Source organism: Protopterus annectens, chromosome 9.part0, assembly GCF_019279795.1.
Source record: "Protopterus annectens isolate FY-2018-M chromosome 9.part0, PAN1.0, whole genome shotgun sequence".
Classification (NCBI taxonomy): domain Eukaryota; kingdom Metazoa; phylum Chordata; order Ceratodontiformes; family Protopteridae; genus Protopterus; species Protopterus annectens.
This window is the reverse complement of record NC_056743.1, coordinates 829,091,113-829,108,851: the sequence shown is the minus strand read 5'-3', so window position 1 is coordinate 829,108,851 and position 17,739 is coordinate 829,091,113. Positions and strand designations below refer to the sequence as shown.

Genomic DNA, 17,739 nt, shown 5'->3' with positions numbered 1-17,739 from the left:
CTATATCTCTCAATGCAAAGATTATTTTAACATGGATTAATGAATGGTCTGAGAACAATTGCAGTTCTAAGTTATGCAGAATATTGAATTTTCAAAGGGACTTGAAGAGATGAAAGAAATATATCCATAAAACAGATTTATGTGAAAAAGAGAAGGCAAAAACTTTAACTGATGGGAACATGGCAAAGCAGATGTCATAAGACCGTAGGCATCCATGAAGTCATGGAAGAATTATATGTTTCTGTTATTACAATGTACACATTTCTCTTATTTTTCACAACACAAACCCTGTATTAAGTTGCAGCCCCTCCAAAGAAGCCGTTGTGATTTTTGTAGATGGAAAAGATCTGCAGAAATGTCTAAAGAAGTTTGGTCTAACTTAGCATGACAGATAAACTGAGACCATAACTTTAACAGCAACTAGTAATATTTTTTTTATTATTCACTGATAATGAATCTCCCTTCTACATCTTACTTTGCTTGCAGTGTGTTGAAAGGAATGTCCTGTTACAACTGTTACCCCACACCTATTGGTTGCGTTACCAGACACATAAATAATATGGTCTCCATGTTTTCTGCACATGTTCAAGTTTTTAGTATGCAGTGATATTTGCCTTCATATGTAAAATAAATACCAGAAGAATGTTTTCTTCAAATTCACCTATATGCCATGTAGATTCTAAGACGATATAATTAACTCTGCTATTTACTAATGTTATTCTGACATATTACGGATATGTGTAAAATACAGTCTGATTTAGTGGCTGTGCCTATTTGACTCTCGTGCTACTAATTCTGTGTTGCGTGTTAGCCCATTGGTGCCTTTGTCTTATTATAGGCCTAAAGTGCATCTCAAAGTAGTAGATAATGTTGTTGTTCTTCTTTCAGTTTTTCCCGGTTAGGGGTCGCCACAGCGGAACTCCGGTCTGCTAATGATTGGCAATAGATTTTTACGGTGCCGAGGTGCCAGCTCGACGCCCAAAATTCAACAAAGGCACAAGTAGTAGATAATAGTCAAGTTTAATTTTATAATGAAAATAAAATGCTCACAATAGCTAGCCTGTCTTCTCCAGAGCCTGATTCCAGTAACAACTGTAGTGATCGGCTGCAAAGATACATGTACTAACAAAACAAAAACAAAATCATCCCCTCTCACCCCTTCTCAGAGTAAGAACTTCCAAAAAGTAAAGTACATAGTATGATTCCTTTGGTTTGCAAGATTAGTCAGGGTTCCATGAATCATCACTCCCGTTCAGCCCTGCACATTATTACTCTGTGTTTTGCTGCATATAACTTGTAGATTACCGAGTATAAGGAATCATAAGGGCTAGAAGCAGGAAGTAACCCTATCATTCTCAATGCATGTACTTTAATACATCCAAATGTCATACATTGTGTCCATTTGCTTTAGAAATGTACCATTAGTGATAATACAATACTGCTCCAACTGAATGGGCGACTACAGTAAGATACTTGCCACAGTGGTCTCATCATCACTGACTGAGGCAAAGCATTCATATCTTATATTATCCTATGTTCTTCTTCTATACTGGGCTAGTTGTAAGATCGGGTTTCTGGAAAAAGATCCCCAACTATTGCATCATATGTTTGCAAACTTTAAACTTTTGGTAATTCCCAAGATACTACTTCAACTAAATTAGCATGTCTTCATTAAAACAGTTTAGACTAGCTATAAGGTAACAGTAATATCATGTTCTACTATCCCTGTCATGACTGGACTACAAAACGTAAGGATGGAAATAAATCCAAGTCACTGAGAGAGCATGACATTCATTAGATGTTTTGTTCAAAGTTGAAACTACAGGCTATATCACCTGAGGCCAACAAAAATCATATATGTGTGCATACATACACAAACACACATAGACACACGCATACACATATGGGGTTATGACCAATAATCAAACTACAACAGCATCAAAACACACCTGACTGAAGCTTCTATTTGAAAAAAAAAACTAACTGAAAAGCAAAAATGTCAATAAAAAGGATATCAAAAGGAAAACACTTTCCCTTTTACAATACCTGAACCAAACCCTACCATTTAATTACACACACACACCCACACACACACACACACACACACACACACACACACACACACACACACACACACAACGCCACAATCCCCAAAGCATTAAAACTTATAGTGACTCTGGCCTTTCTCAGCAGTAACATCATCCTATACTAGTTCTGATACTCCCCAAAAAACACTTTTTCATTTTATTTACTTCAGCTTTCCCACTCGCACATGTCCCTGTGAAAGACATGCAATCCTGTACCCCCTTCTGCATGTGTGCAAATAGTGATAACTGTGCCCTGCCCTTTGTACAGAGTTACTTGGGTTGCCTATATATGATGCAGTGTGCCCAGCCTATGCATGGGTAAGCTCAACCTAGTATTTTTTCATGCATCATTTTTACTGTTGTGTATCTGTTTATCTCTTGTACTCTTATGTTGAAAAGCTATGTGTTATGTGCTGCCCCTTTGGTAGTGCCATGGCATTCTGTGCCCTCCCCATCTGGCACAGTCATCCCCAGCTACTGGTTCCTCCTTTGACACTTCATCTGTCTCAGCCTCTGCTGCCTGTTGTGCTGGGAACTGCTACCACTGTAAGAGGCCACCCTGCGGGAACTGCTTCCTAAGTATAATACTGTGTAACATTGCTTACACAGTCTATTTTTTAGCACACATGGTAGGGTCATACTGCAGAGCACCACAAATGAATGTAAACAGTGAAACCATGCCTTCAACAGCCGAAACACATACTGCACAATGTGCCTAGCATGTGATAGTGTATACTTGTAGCCCTTGTCAGTTTGTGTGGATTTCTGAGTCAGGGTTCCAGGGTATATCCAGCATCAGCAAGAAGAAGTCCCTGTGGGAAGTCATCCCCCGCAAGCCATTAGTACAAGTCACATGTGCCCCTTATGTGAGAGCTGTGATAACTACCTGTGTTGCCTGCACCCATTTATATAATACCTTGCAGATTACAGACCACATGGGAGTTGCTGAAGTGTAACTCTTTGTGGTTCATGTACCTTCTTCCCAACTCACCAGGTGGGGCCTTTATTTCAGTGCCGTCTATGGGTCCTGGTAATTCAGAAAAATGGGCTACATCATAGAACTCCCACCTGATGTTGGCTTTCTCCTACAGGGGTATATCAGAACCACACATGCTCCCCCACTTGCTGCAGCATGGTATAGGGGAACAGATGGAGTATTCTCAAGGTAGAAGCCTGAGGTACTCCCACTATGTACTCAGCACATACCTTAATATCCACTGAGATAATTACTTTACAGCTTCCACAGGGCTTCAGACAAGCCTGACAAATATCCACAATCCATGGTATGGTGTCCCTATCAACATGACAGTGGTCAGTAATAATGGTGCCATGGAGATCCTGGTTGGAAACTACTGGAAAGGCTGCAGAAATACCTCACTAAAAGAATCACAAGCCTAAAGCAAATGCCCTATGCTGACCGTCTAAAAAAACTCCACCTATACTCTGTCGCATATCGTCTACTCATAGGCGATCTCTGCTTAACATACAAGGCCATGTCAAACCCAGAGCTGTTGGACATGCTACACTTAAATAAATCCCAATCCCTCAGGGACACATGCTCCAGGGGTCTAAACCTTGTCATCATAATGAACAAAACATGCTGGAGGGATAGGTTCCTGACCCAGAGACTCCCCAGACTCTGGAATAGACTGCCCATGCATGTCAAGCAGAGCGCCTCTTTGATCATCTTCAAAAGGAACCTTGATGTTTGGATGGGAGATAGGAAATTCACCCTGTGGGAAGAAATAGTCAGGGAATTGTTATGGCTAGGCTTGTATAGGCCCTAGGGCCAATAGCCTAGTACCAACCTATGAAACTATGACCCTATGCCTCTGGGGACAATGTTGTGCACCAATGAGCAAAGCAGCTGCAATAAGAGCCTCCTGCAAATACGCATTTAGTATAGCTGAGGCAACCACTAACTTTGCTCTGGGATTTACTTAGCCTGAACAGTGGCATTCATTTGTTTTTAAATACACAGTGGGTACAGCCCAGAGGCTCGGTATTTAAAAGTTTCTGAATTATTCCACCATTTACTGTTGTTTCCTTAGCATACAGCACAGCCCATTGTATGGTCATTAGCATGTATCATGACCAACGTTCTTATTTTTAGCTGGCTGTGTTGTGTTGCTGGATTTTCTTACTCATACACACCCTGCATGTTGCTGCTTTTCTTGCTAATTAGCTTTGAGTGATGCTATAAAGCTTTCTGAATTAGCCCATTGTATTTGTAACTAGCTGTCCCCTAGTTCAAATATACCCTGGCATATTTTATGAGGTAATTCTATAATAAGCATGTGTTTCAGAAACATTGTCCACATTCCAGTAAGACATTTTGTATAATAACTGATCCCACATTAGGCTATGAGTGAGTCAAAGACACACTGAGTGACAGCAGGGAAGCCCAGTACATTCCATGGACCGCATAGTATGCCATTTGTGATATAATGAGATGATAATGGGCAACCTTATGAAAATGAAGGCCACTATAGATGCATATGGAGGTAAACTACATGACAAACTGATTCAGAGCTGCATGACAATGGATGAGCTCTTCTCGGTAGTGAGCAGCTCTTTGGAATCAGATTCCCAGACAAATCTAATGCATATCCACTGACAAACAGATTAATTCAGATCCACTGACAGACAGATTTAATGCAGATCCACTGGCAGACAAAAGTAATGCAGATCCACTGGCAGACTGATTAATTCAGATCCATTGACAGACAGATTTAATGCAGATCCACTGGCAGACAGATTTAATTCAGATCCACTGACAGATTTAATGCAGATCCACTGGCAAACAGATTTAATGCAGATCCACTGGGTACAAGGACAGCTGAGGCACTCATGCATAAGGTCATAAGGTCTTTGCACTTAATAAGTTCCTATCTAATTTCTTACAGTCATTTCACTTAGTTCAAATACTATAGTCTCTTTCAGTTCCAAACATTCTACATCCTAAATTCTCTCCTATAGACCCTTCCAAGTAAATCAAAATGCATCTACATCATATTTTTGTCTTCTAGCTAGTGCTGATTTCAGGCTTCTTTTTGCCCTGTTTGTTCTGTTTGTTGTGCGTTGGCATTAAGATTAGAAAGTAGATGAAGGAAGTATCGAGATTCCCAAGGTTAAATAAGAGTCCCTAGCTGTGAGGTGCAAGCCAAATGTGGAAGTTAAGCAGACATTTTAGTTCTAGAAGTTGTTATTCATATGAGAAGTATCTGACTGTTAGCAGGAACATAATACACTAGACTGAATTTTGACCTTGGAATCTACCTCTCAGTTATATCTTAAAACTATCAGATAAATAACAGACTTAACAAACTAGTAAATCCAAAAGAAGTGAAACAAGCTGGAGCAGAGAAACGTAAAAGAATTCAATTTAATGTTAGCGCTTTCGGAAACAGACAATACTTTTCCTTCTTCAGACAAACCAGGAACAATTTAAGATGCTTATAAACTTAATAGTCTACGTAACAATTAATCAATTAATCTGCAGGATACTTCATTTAAAGGAAAAATATAAATAAAAAATCTATATTGTAAGCTGTAAGCTTAAAAAGAAGTTAAACACCAAGTAGGGCTTAAGTAAAGGCACAGCAAGAAAACACCAAGTTTAAATACATTATAAATTTCACTTGATTTATCACAACAAAACCTAACAGCTTATATAAAAAATAAATGAATACAGTGACAAACTACTGCAGCATTTAGATAACCTAAGTAACAAATATATTGGTGAACATGTGACCAATAGAAAGTCTATAAAATATTACAAAATAAATGATTAACAAAACTGATCATAAATAATTCCATCTTTTTTTTAAAATAAAATTCATCTATTTAAAGCCAAGAGCTTAAGGCAACATTTAATTGAAACTGTTTCATTAAGCCCTGGAGGCATGTAGGCTGCAGTATTAATTTGCCACCTCAATTCCTCAACTTCGAGTTTAATTTGCCAAGGACCGCCTCTCTCATCAACCGCTATCTGCTTTAATACAGTAAACTTAAAACTATGGTTTGAAAACTCAATAATGTGCCTTGCTAAAGCATTGGTCTTGTCACCCCTGCTTATAGCATATTGATGCTCATATCTTAAAACTATCATGCTTCATACTGTTCTAAATGAATAGGTCTGTCACACATTCATTATTAAATTACAAATACATGCATGCAGGCATACACACACACACACACACACACACACACACACACACACACACACACACACACACACACACACACACACACACGCACACATGCAGAGAAACTCCTGTGCTTGTACAATCATTCATTGCAAAGAATTTTTTAATAATTTTTTGTGCTACACAAATATTGAACCATCATATTAATTCATCAAAATAACTTTTTGTAAGCATAATTTAACAATTTTTAGCCATACCTCTTTGAGCTTCCTAGTTGAAGTTGTCAGTAAGTGACACACATTCTGCATATTTGTTTCACACTGATGATATACTGTTCCACATTTTGTAGGTGGAAGGTTGAAACTGTTACCTTGGAATTATAGAAGCCTTTGATGCACTATGCAAGTAATCAGGGTGCATAACTGTTGCAACAATATGCAATACTTAGTCCCAATCATTAGATGAAAAATCCTAGACATGAAAAGTGGTGGTCTGCTCTCTGTCAAAAATAACAATATCAAGCATTGATTTTATATCAGACATTGAACACATACAAGCAAACGTTATTTTCAAAACTGCATTCTCCATATGAAAATGAAGGCCACATCTGCTCAACATATAGGTTCATAGGTTCATAGGTGTGTACTAGGCTAATGGTCCTGGAGCCCTTACAAGCCTAGCCCAAAAAAAATTTCACTGACGCTGTGCCACCCGATGTTAGTTCACAGTGCCCTCTATCCAGTAGGGCAAGTGGAGTGATCCCTGGGATGAACTTTCTGTTACCCATCTATGCATAGAGATTTCTCTTGAAGAGGGCAGCAAAGTGCTCTGCTTGACATGAATGGGAAGCTTATTCCAGAGTATGGGCAGTCTTTGGGAAATGAACCTCTCCCTCCAGCATATTCTGTTGATTGTGGTACTGAGGTTGTAGTCTGTGAAGCGTGTGGCATGGGGGTATTGGGATTTCTTTAGGTGTAGCATTTCAAGTAGGGCTGGGTAGGACATGGCTTTGTAAGTCAAGTAGAGATCACCTCCTAGTAAATGATAAGAGACTGAAAACAGCTGAAGTTTCCTGAGTCTGTCTGTGCAGGACATGTGTTTAAGGTCTAGGATCCTTTTTGTGAGGTACTTTTGTGGCCTCTCCAGCTGTTGTGGGTGCCTGGTCAGGTACATGCCAAATGGGGCGTTAAAGTCAATGATTGTTCTAATGAGGGATGAGTAGAGAGGGATGATGACCTCTTTCTTTCTGGATGAGAACCTTTTGGTTATAAGATGTGCCATGTAGAAGGACTTTCTGAGCACAGTGGCAACATGGTGGTCGAAGCTGAGGTGGCTGTTGACCTGGGTGTCCAGATCTCTTATGGCCCCTTCAGTGTTTAGTGAGCTCCCATCAACATGGTAATTCATGGGAGCTGACTTTTTTTCCAAAGGGAATGATAAAGCATTTTTTGGCATTAAGTTTAAGGCCATGGTTTCGACACCAGTCATTGGTCTCAGAGAGGCCCTTTTGTAGGATGTCTGCATCACTTGGAGAGTTGATAATGACTCCTAGCTTGCAGTCATCAGTGAACTTGGTCAGCCAGAGTCCCTCTGTGTTAGCCTGGACTTCTGAGAAGTAGATGCCAAACAGGAGAGGGCCCAGGACCGAGGCCTGTGGGACTCCACTCGTGACTGGTTGATAGTCTGACTTGGAGTCCACAACTTACACTCTGTGGGTCCTGTCTGTGAGGCAGTTTGCAACTCACCTAGTGATATAAGGATTGATGCCTAGTTTGGTGAGTGTATCAATGATACCCGAGTGGGGAATGGTATCAAAGGCCTTGGCCAGGTCGAGGTAGGTTGTATGCACTGCCATACCCTCATCCACAGCCTTGGTGACTGCCTCGAAGAAGTCAACCCGGTTCAGCAGACAGGATCTCCCCTTGATGAAGCCAAACTGTGTGGGGTCCAGAGTTTGAAGATTGCCTATATCTTTGTTGAGCAGGTCCATGATGATGCGCTCCATAGCTTTGCTTACCAGACTCGTCAAAACTAATGGGGCAGTAGTTCCCTGGGTCTGTAGCTGCTCCCCCTTTGTGGAGAGGGATGATTGTAGGGACAAAGCCTGAGGTAAGGCTGTGATTGAACAGGGCACACAGGTGTGATGCCAGTTAATTTTGTGGTTCATGTAGGATGCAGCCAGGGGTATTATCAGGTCCCATGGGCACCGTATTCTTGGCTTTGGACAATGCAGCTTTTTCCTGTGCCACAGAAATGGTAGGTGTCAAGCTTTCTTCTGGTATTGTGATAGGGCCATTGGGGGGGTGAAAGGGGTAAAGTTGGCACTGAATCTGTTGCCCAGTATGTTGACTATATCTGTTGGCTCAGTATAGGAGGTACCATTGTGCAATAACTCGGAGCAAATCTGGGTATTGCCTTGGAGGTTCTTGATATAGCTATACAAGGCTTTGTGATTGTTTTTGGTGTTGGCCACAATTCTACCTTCATAGCTGGCTTTAGAGGATTTGATAAGGGATCTCAAATGTTTGAGTCTGGTAAGGGAGTTTTTCCAGTCTTGTGACTTCATTTTTTTCTGCAACAGTTTCTTCCTTCTGTTGTAGAGTTTATTGATGGCTGGGGACCACCAGATTGACTTCCTTTTTTTGGAGGAGAGCATCTTGGTTCTATTGGTATGGTGAGATCCATGCATTTGTGTACATGCTTGTACAGTGCATTGGTGTATGATTTGGTAGTCATGCAGCTATTTTGCATTGGGATGGGTGCTGAGAAGTTAGACACCTCTGTTTTTTGGAACCCAAAGTCAGCTTTGGAGAAGTTCTTCAGGGTGGTCACCTTAGTGGGGGATGTGGCTGAGATGGAGTTTTCCATGGTAATCAGTCTGTGGTCAGATTTAACCACGGAGAAGTTGACTATAGGTGTGGAGCAACAGTCTCCCATGTTGGTGATAACCAGGTCGAGGATGTTGCTTCCTCTAGAGGGGGTCAGAATGAGCTGGTCCAGGGCATTAGAGTTGATAAATTCCAGGAAGCGTTGGGCCTGTACATTGGTACTAGAATAGTTTTCCCAGTTGATGGAAGAGTAGTTGAAGTCACCCAGTATGAGAGCATTTGGCTGGATCTTGATAGATTCCAGAGTGCTTAGGAAGTTGGAGTGAGAGTCAAGGGACATGGTTGGGGTTTTGTAACAGACTATGACTTTTATCACCATCTTAAAGGTTCATAGGTTCATAGGTGTGTACTAGACTAATGGCCCTGGAGCCTATATAAACCTAGCCCAAATATATTACCAGGCATCTTGCTGCTGGCCTTTAGTTCCCTGTGCCCCTATCGAGCAAGACCGTTGAAGTGATCCCCAAGCTGAATTTCCTATTACCCATCCACTCATCAAGATTTTTTTGAAGAGGGCTAGTGAGGTGCTCTGCTTGACGTGGATGGCAAGTTTATTCCAGAGTATGGGAAGTCTCTGGGTTAGGAACCTGTCCCTCCAGCAGGTTTTGTTTATTGTGGTGATGAGGTTAAGGTCCTTAGAGCATGTGGCATGGAGGGATTGAGCTTTTTTCAGATAAAGCATGTCTAACACCACTGGGTCAGACATGGCTTTGTAGGTCAAGCAGAGGTTGCCTCTAAGTAGGTGATATGAGATGGAGTATAGCTGGAGTTTTTTGAGTCTTTATGTATAGGGCATGTGTTTGAGTCCTAAGATCTTCTTTGTGAGGAACGTTTATGGCCTCTCCAGTTGTTGGAGGTGTCTAGTTTGGTACATGCTGAATGGGGCATTGTACTCTATAATAGGTCTAATGAGGGATGAGTAGAGAAGGATTATGACTTCTTTTTTCCTAGATGAGAAACCTTTTGTAAGAGGTGTACCACATAGAAGGACTTTCTAATGACGGTGACAACATGGTTGTCAAAGGAGAGGTTGCTATCTACCTGTGTCCCCCGATCTCTTATCAAACCTTTGGAGTTCAGTGGGTTACCATCAATATGGTAGTTTGTGGGCACCGTGTTCTTCCTGAAGGGAATGATGATGCACTTTTTAGCACTGAGCATAAGGCTATGGCTCTGGCACCAGTCGTTAGTCTCTGTGAGGCCCTCTTGTAGAATGTCTACATCAGCTTGAGAATCAATAATAGCTCCCAGTTTGCAGTCATCCATGAATTTAGTTAACTAGAGTCCCTTTGTGTTGGCTTGAACTTCAGAGAAGTAGATGCCAAACAGGATGGTACCCAGGATTGATCCCTGTTGGACTCTGCTTGTTACTGCCAGGTAATCAGATTTGGAGTCCGCTACTTTCACTGTGTGGGTTCTGTCAGTGAGGCAGTTGGCAACCCCATCTTATGACATAGGGGTTTATGCCATGGTTAGTGAGTCTATCAATGATTCCTAAGTGGGGTATGGTGTTGAAGGCCTTGGCAAGATTGAGGTAGGCTGTGTGGACTATATGATCTAAAACTGTAACACAGAGGATTAAAATTGTGTCTCTGATCTTAACCAGGATGTAAAATGTTTGAGACATGGATACCAAGAAATTCTTCTAGACAACAAACCTCAAGAACTGAATCTTGATATCCATGTCAAGAGGCACATAACATCCCAGATTGTGTTTGGAGAGAATCAATCATAATTCTTTTAGTGCTCTAATGTGAGACTTGTGCTTAACAGCTCTGAAGGGTGCATAACAAAAGCTCATTAAGTACAATTCTGATATCAGAATTTTTTTTATCAAGTCTGCCTTTTCCCTGATTTTAGAGTGTAATCACTGGACTGCAAGCACTTTAGAATATTAAATGCTAGACTTTACAGATATTACACGTTATTAATGTCCACTACCCGACTACTGATGAATCAGGTGTTCATCAGTAACTAAGGTGTTCCATAGAGTTATTATATGAGAAAGTCTCTTGTTAAATTCTTTTGTTTAGATATGTTTCTGTGATTACAAAACATGTCCACATTTGGGGCATTAACAGACATAGCAGTAAGACAGCTGTGAGTGAAGAGTGAACTGGCCACAATGTATGGTATACTGATCATAACTGCTAATAAAAATAGTAGTCTCTTGTTATCTATCACAATTTTGTGCAGAGTAGCAGTGGACAGAATTTACATGAGCAATTTAAACAAATAATGATTAAGGGAGAAAGAGAATAATATTGTATACAGTTTGACTAAGACACGTATTATTTGAGGTTGAGTGTGGTTTAAAGAGATGCCCTCCAGTGCACAGCACAATATTTGACTGGCTTAAGTCTTTAAAGTGTTTTAAGATTGGTCTTAGCATAAAACAGGATGATGTACAAGGATAATAAATGGTAAAGAAGTTAGGGGAGATGTGCTCCTAATACATTTAACTTGGCAAATAAGATGCTAACTGATTGAGTAGGCATACTAAACTTGAGATGGCACATACTATGGAAATGGGAGAGCACACTGAAATCTATAGGTGTTTCCACAGGGATGGAATTTAAGAAACTCCTCACTACTGGAGGAGGGAAATGTACCGGTCCATAGTTGAATTTGTTTTGAAGTTAATACCTATACCTGTAGAAGTATTTTTATGTTCATAGGTTCATAGGTAGATACTAGGCTATCTGCCCTAGGGCATTTATAAGCCTAGCCAGAGTGTATTTGACTTCCGCCTCCGTATTAGATTAGCCTACTGTACCTCTGTAAAGTAGGTCACAGAAGGTACCCTTTTAAGATTAGTTTACTGTGCCTCTGTCTAGCAAGGACACAGAAGAGATCCCAGGGGTGAATTTGCGATTTCCCATCCACCCGTCCAGATTTTGCTTGAAGAAGGTCAGTGAGGGGCTATGTCTAACATGAATTGGGATTCTATTCCAGAGTGAGGGGAGCCTCTGGGAAATGAATCTGTCCCTCAGCATGTCCTATTTATTATTGTGCTGAGGTTTAGGTTCCTGGCGCGTGTAGCTCTAAGGGACTTGGATTTTTTGAGGTGGAACATGTCCATTGAGGTGGGTTTGTTCTTTGAGCCTTGCCTAAAAAAGGCACTATGGGGGTCAGGGTATTTATTTTGGTTCTATTCCAGCACGCAAGTTAATTTAAAACTTTTAAGTTTACTACAATACGTACAAAAATGTTTGCTAGTGGAATTAAATTTTAAAGTTTGTAGTTGTAATTTCAATTAGCATTGGCTTTCAGAAAGTTTAAGAAATGGATTTACAATGCCTTTTGTCAACTTTCAGAATGAACTCAGAGCGTGCAATTGGGCCATACTAAAAGAACTTCCACTAGATGACGCTGTAGCCTATTTTAATTCTAAATTCCTCTCCATTCTAGATTCCCACGCTCCCATCCACACCCTCAGAGCCAAAACTAAGACTGCCCCCTGGCTCTCTAAAGTAACCAAAACCAAAATCATAGCAAGAAACAAAGCATGGGACAAATGGCGCACCTCCAAAGACCCACTCGACCATATTAAATACCGACAACTAAGGAATGATACCAAGAAAGCCACATTGTTAGACAAAAAAAACTTCTATCAACACCTTCAGCAAAACACCAAAACAAACCTCAAAAATTTTGAGCAGGTATAAACAAACTGCTCCTCCCTGGCCAAACCACCCCACCCCCCCACCCCCTCAGCTTGTAACCTTAAAACTCCAGAGGAAACTGCAAACATCATTAACAATTTTTTTACCAAAACCATCCAATCACTACCTAGCCAACTACCCCCCCACCAGCTCCTTTCAGAATTCCTCCACAACCACTACCCCACTCCCTTTTAATTTCCAGCCTGTATCTACATCTACCATCCGATCTCTAATTAACAAACTAAAGCCCACTACCCTAGCAGTTGATCTCCTTCCACCGGAATATCTAGAAAAAGGGGCAGATACCATTGCATGCTCTGTCTCGATCATAATAAACTGCACCTTGACTGAAGCCACTGTCCACTCTCTCTGGAAGGTTTCCCATGTCATTCCCCTAATAAAGGAGGGAATTCTTTAGACCTCTCAAACTTCTGACCAATAGCCATACTATCACCAGTGGCCAAAATTATGGGAAAATGCATCCACAACTAATTAATGCACTATCTCACCCAAAATAAACTACTGGCCAACTCCACAACACCACATCAGCGCTCCTATCCTTCTCTAACTCTATCAACATCAACCAAAACAATAAAAAATTTACCTCAGCTCTCTTCCTAGATCTCTCTAAGGCCTTTGATATGGTCAATCACCAACTGCTTCTCCATACCCTGAAGGAACTGTTAATGAACAGTAGCTCAATTAAATGGTTCCAATCTTACCTGTCTGATAGACAAAAAGCAGTTTTATGGCAGAATACCCTATCCACTCATCTACCCATTTCTCTAAGAGTCACCCAAGGCTCCATACTAGGACCACTACAAGGCCACCTGCATCCAATATGCGGAGGACTCTACTTTAATATGTACCGACTCCTCCTCAACTGAGCTTATGACCCTAACCCAGAATATTTTCAGTGATGTAGAAAAATGGTTCACAAACCATCAGCTTCTATTAAACCCCAACAAAACTAAACTGCTCATATTTCCCCCACCTGCAAATCCTCCTCACCATTCTTTACTATAAGTTCCAACAATGGCACTATTATATCCCCAGATACTCACACAAAACTCCTAGATGTTATAGTTGACAACACCCTAAAATATGATATCCATGTCAATCAAACCATCAAATCTGTCACCAAAAAACTGGGCTCCCTATACAGGATCAAACCTTTCCTCACTCCTTTTGCAAGAACTACCATTGCTCGGTCCCACCTATTATCTACACTCCTTTATGCCTCCCCCTCTTTACTAACCTGAATCAAGCCACCCTTACCAAACTTGCCAGCTGTTACAACCATATTGCTAGATTTGCTACAGGTACTACCTCTAAGACCCACCATTGTATCAACCTAACTCAACTAGGATGGCTTGAATGGCCCAGTCTTCTCCGATATAACCAACTGATAATAACCCACAAAATCCTATACCAACCCGAAAAAACACCAGCACTAAATAAGATCATCAAACCATACAGCAACCTGAGGTCACTACGCTCTCCTGACAAACTGCTGGTACAAACTACTAAGAGCATAAATGTGGCTGGGGACTCTCTGTTCACCAACTCGGTAGGCAAAACTTGGTATTTACTACCTGCTGAACTTACCAATCCTCCTTAACCCAGTTAAAAAAAGCCTCAAACTACACTTCCAACTGCATTGGCAATGTCCATACTTAAACCCTGACTAATCACCACCCGCTGATCTTGCAAACTCTCCCTAAGCATTTCAATCATAGACTCTAATAAGTGTATGAATTCTTGAAGGGACTTGGCCCGTAACTGAGTGTATTATTGTCTGAAACTTAAGCTGCCTATTCTGATTTTGTCAACTATGTTTTATCTATGTGTGTAACCATACTGAAAACTGCAAATTTTCTCTCTAAATGTTTCTATTGTTCCTAATGTAATTGTACTCTGCTTATTGGAGGTTTTCTCCCCGGGCCTCCGCTGAAAATGGACATATATCAAGTCAGACTTTCCCGGTAAACAAATGTAAAATAAAATAATAAATAAATCACATGTATACTTATTTAAAATTTATAGTGCTTTTGTTTAGATAGTTTTAATTGTATGTAAATGCAGTGAATATATATTTGGTAATATAAAATAAAGCATTGCCTTAATGTTTAACAAAGGCAAAAGATGAAAAAATGCTGGATATGTTTTGAGTTTTTTTTTTAATGAATAAGCATTGAATATAAAATAGCTATGATGCTGTTTCTTGTCAATTACATTTGTGGAAAACTGTGAATATGGTACTGATACTTATCTGATATACTTCCCTTTCTAGTTCCAGAACAGCTGACAGAAGAACACCAGAGAGTGGGTCTGATACACTTTGAATCTACAGAACAAACATCATATTTAGTAGAAAATCTGCTGTTTGACCCTAGTTTATCTTCCAAAAGGAATTCTACCAGCTTTCCTATGCCACTTCCACTTAATTCAAGAAAATATTATTGGGAGGTAGAAGTACAAGGGAAAACAGAATGGAGAGTGGGAATCAGTGTTTACCCAGGAGAGAAAATAGCTTATCATATGCCTTTCTGGGACAAAGTCAAAACATTTGTCAGCAATTTACTAGACGAGAAATATTTACTCATGTTGCAAAACAATGAGTACTCCATCAGTACCCCAAGGTCCACCACCACAGTACACCTACAGGTGAGACCCCAGGTGATTGGGTTGTTTGTTGATTACTGTGCTGGTCATATTTCATTTTACAATGCAGAAACCATGTCCCTTATTTACAAGATATCAGAACATTTTAAAGGTGAGCTATATGCATATATTGACCCAGGTAATTATCACAATGGCTTTAACTCAGAACCACTCAAGATTCCAGCTTTGTCAGTTAAATACTGCCCTCCTGATCATATCAAAAGATAGTCATTCCAACAAATACATAAGCCAGTGGAATAGTATAAGTTTTGTTGTGTTTACAGCAGTTTTGCTGCCAATGCCTGTACAGCTTGGCCTCCTCCCCTTCCATATCCTTCCTGACTTCTTTTCTGCCTAGGTTATAATAAATACATTATATGACTGACCTTCACCAGTCCTTTAATGTGTCACTCTATAACCCAAGCCCCCTTTCTGAAAAGTGTTTAGGTAATCCTGACTTAAATCTCCCCTTGGATTGCCATTCATGTCCTTGCCTGCCTCCTTTGTCCTCTTCAATGTCATCTTTTTTATTCTGCCTCTGACTACATGGCTTCCCTATATCAAGTTTCCACTCCTTTTTATTTTCAGGAGAATTTACTTCCAGCACCTTCTATTGTTTTACTCCACTTCCCGTTTCCTTCACAGTTTTTTCCTATCCATGTTCTCCAGCAGTATGTTATGTTTCCAGAACTATCTGAAGAATTATACACAGTATTGTGGGCCAGTATTATCAATATTGGAAAAGTGGGACAATGATCATTCGGTTCATGGTGATCATTACTCTTTCTGTAAAGTATCTCATTCCATTTTCTGTAGACACAGTTTTTGATGTCTCTTTATCACTCTGTTTTACAGGACTGAATTTTGAGATAATAGGTTCATCAAGACCCTGAGACATGATCTTCTAGAAGAAAAGTATGACTTTGTCTTACCAGTCATTGACTTTATAGACAGGATACAAACAGGGATAACAGAAAGGTGATGTTAAGTCATAGGATGTGAGAAAATACCCTATACTTTTTACTGGTTGTTAAGTATAGGAAATTATGCCATTTGTAATCTAAACCTTTGATACTTAAAATTGATGTACAGTGTAAATGTTGTGTATATATCTAGTGAAGATATTAATCAAGTAAATACCTGGGTTGCATTTTCTCCCTCTCTCTCTACAGTATTTAATTACTTTAATTATGTCAGCTGTATGTAATTTGTAAAAGATGTATCATGCATGCCTTGCAAAGCTGGAGAAAACATAATTTTCGTCTTATTTCTTTATATGTATAAATCCTATACACATACTGAGAACATATGTACCTCCTCTCTCATTTCTTTATACAGATACCTTCCTGCAGTTTAGTCAACTTTCCTTGTAATGCATGGATTATTATTCATAGTGCTTCAATATTTGTTAAGGCAAAAACATCTAGGAATTTACCAGATGATAATAAAATTAAAGCAATGACTGAACCAATTTAATTTAGTCTGACTTCTTACATAAAAAGTGAGAAGGACAATTTTGCTATATTGAAGATCAACCATATGTTTAGGCATTTGCTAGCACAAAGTTAAATGATGTTGACAGACTCTGCTGTTGTTTACCTGCCTTGGCTTGAGTCTGATGGAAATGTATTCAAATTTATATTGTGATTAAACAAGATGCTTTGCTGCTTTAGTCCTCTTCTATGTCAACAGATGAAATTTGTACTTCTTATATTAATATTATTTAAATAAAATAATTTATTATTTTTGCTATGCAGAACCTAAGGCTGCCTTTCTCCTTATTCTGAATACAATGTCCATTTTCTAAACCAAACAGCATGACTCTTCCAAATTACAACATTTTGGACAGAGGAAATAAGAACTGCAGTAACTGAGAGTGTTTAATGGAAGTATGTAGGTAAATCTAAAATAAAGCAATGTCTATGGACTGCAACATTAGAAAGCTGTGAGTGATAATTATTGCTAAAGTTTGATACTGTAAAATTGCATACCAGACAAAATGCATTTTGGTTACAGGCAGTTAAGAACTATATTGCATATTCGCACACACACACACACACACACACACACACACACACACACACACACACACACACACACTCAGACACACACACACACACACACACACACACACACACACACACACACACACACACACACACATATATCCTGAAAGCTGTGCACACTTTTTATCATCATATCTTCCCTCAAGGAGAGAGAGAACTCTCCCTAAACTATATCGCACACAATGGCTTACTGTCTAATTCACATATTTAACTTTCTTTAA

At 39.8% G+C, this 17,739-nt stretch overlaps 1 protein-coding gene across 2 annotated transcripts in view; it reads left to right on the top strand.

The window, feature by feature from the left end:
• Window positions 1-17,390, top strand: part of LOC122811574 (nuclear factor 7, brain-like) — a 150,103-nt gene extending 132,713 nt beyond the window's left edge. For both annotated transcript variants that reach the window (XM_044083502.1, XM_044083501.1), the window contains one exon: window positions 15,082-17,390. In XM_044083502.1, the coding sequence (XP_043939437.1) occupies window positions 15,082-15,680 (599 nt within the window). In that variant the 3' untranslated portion in view covers window positions 15,681-17,390. The remainder of the gene's footprint in view (window positions 1-15,081) is intronic.
• Window positions 17,391-17,739: the final 349 nt, after the last annotated feature.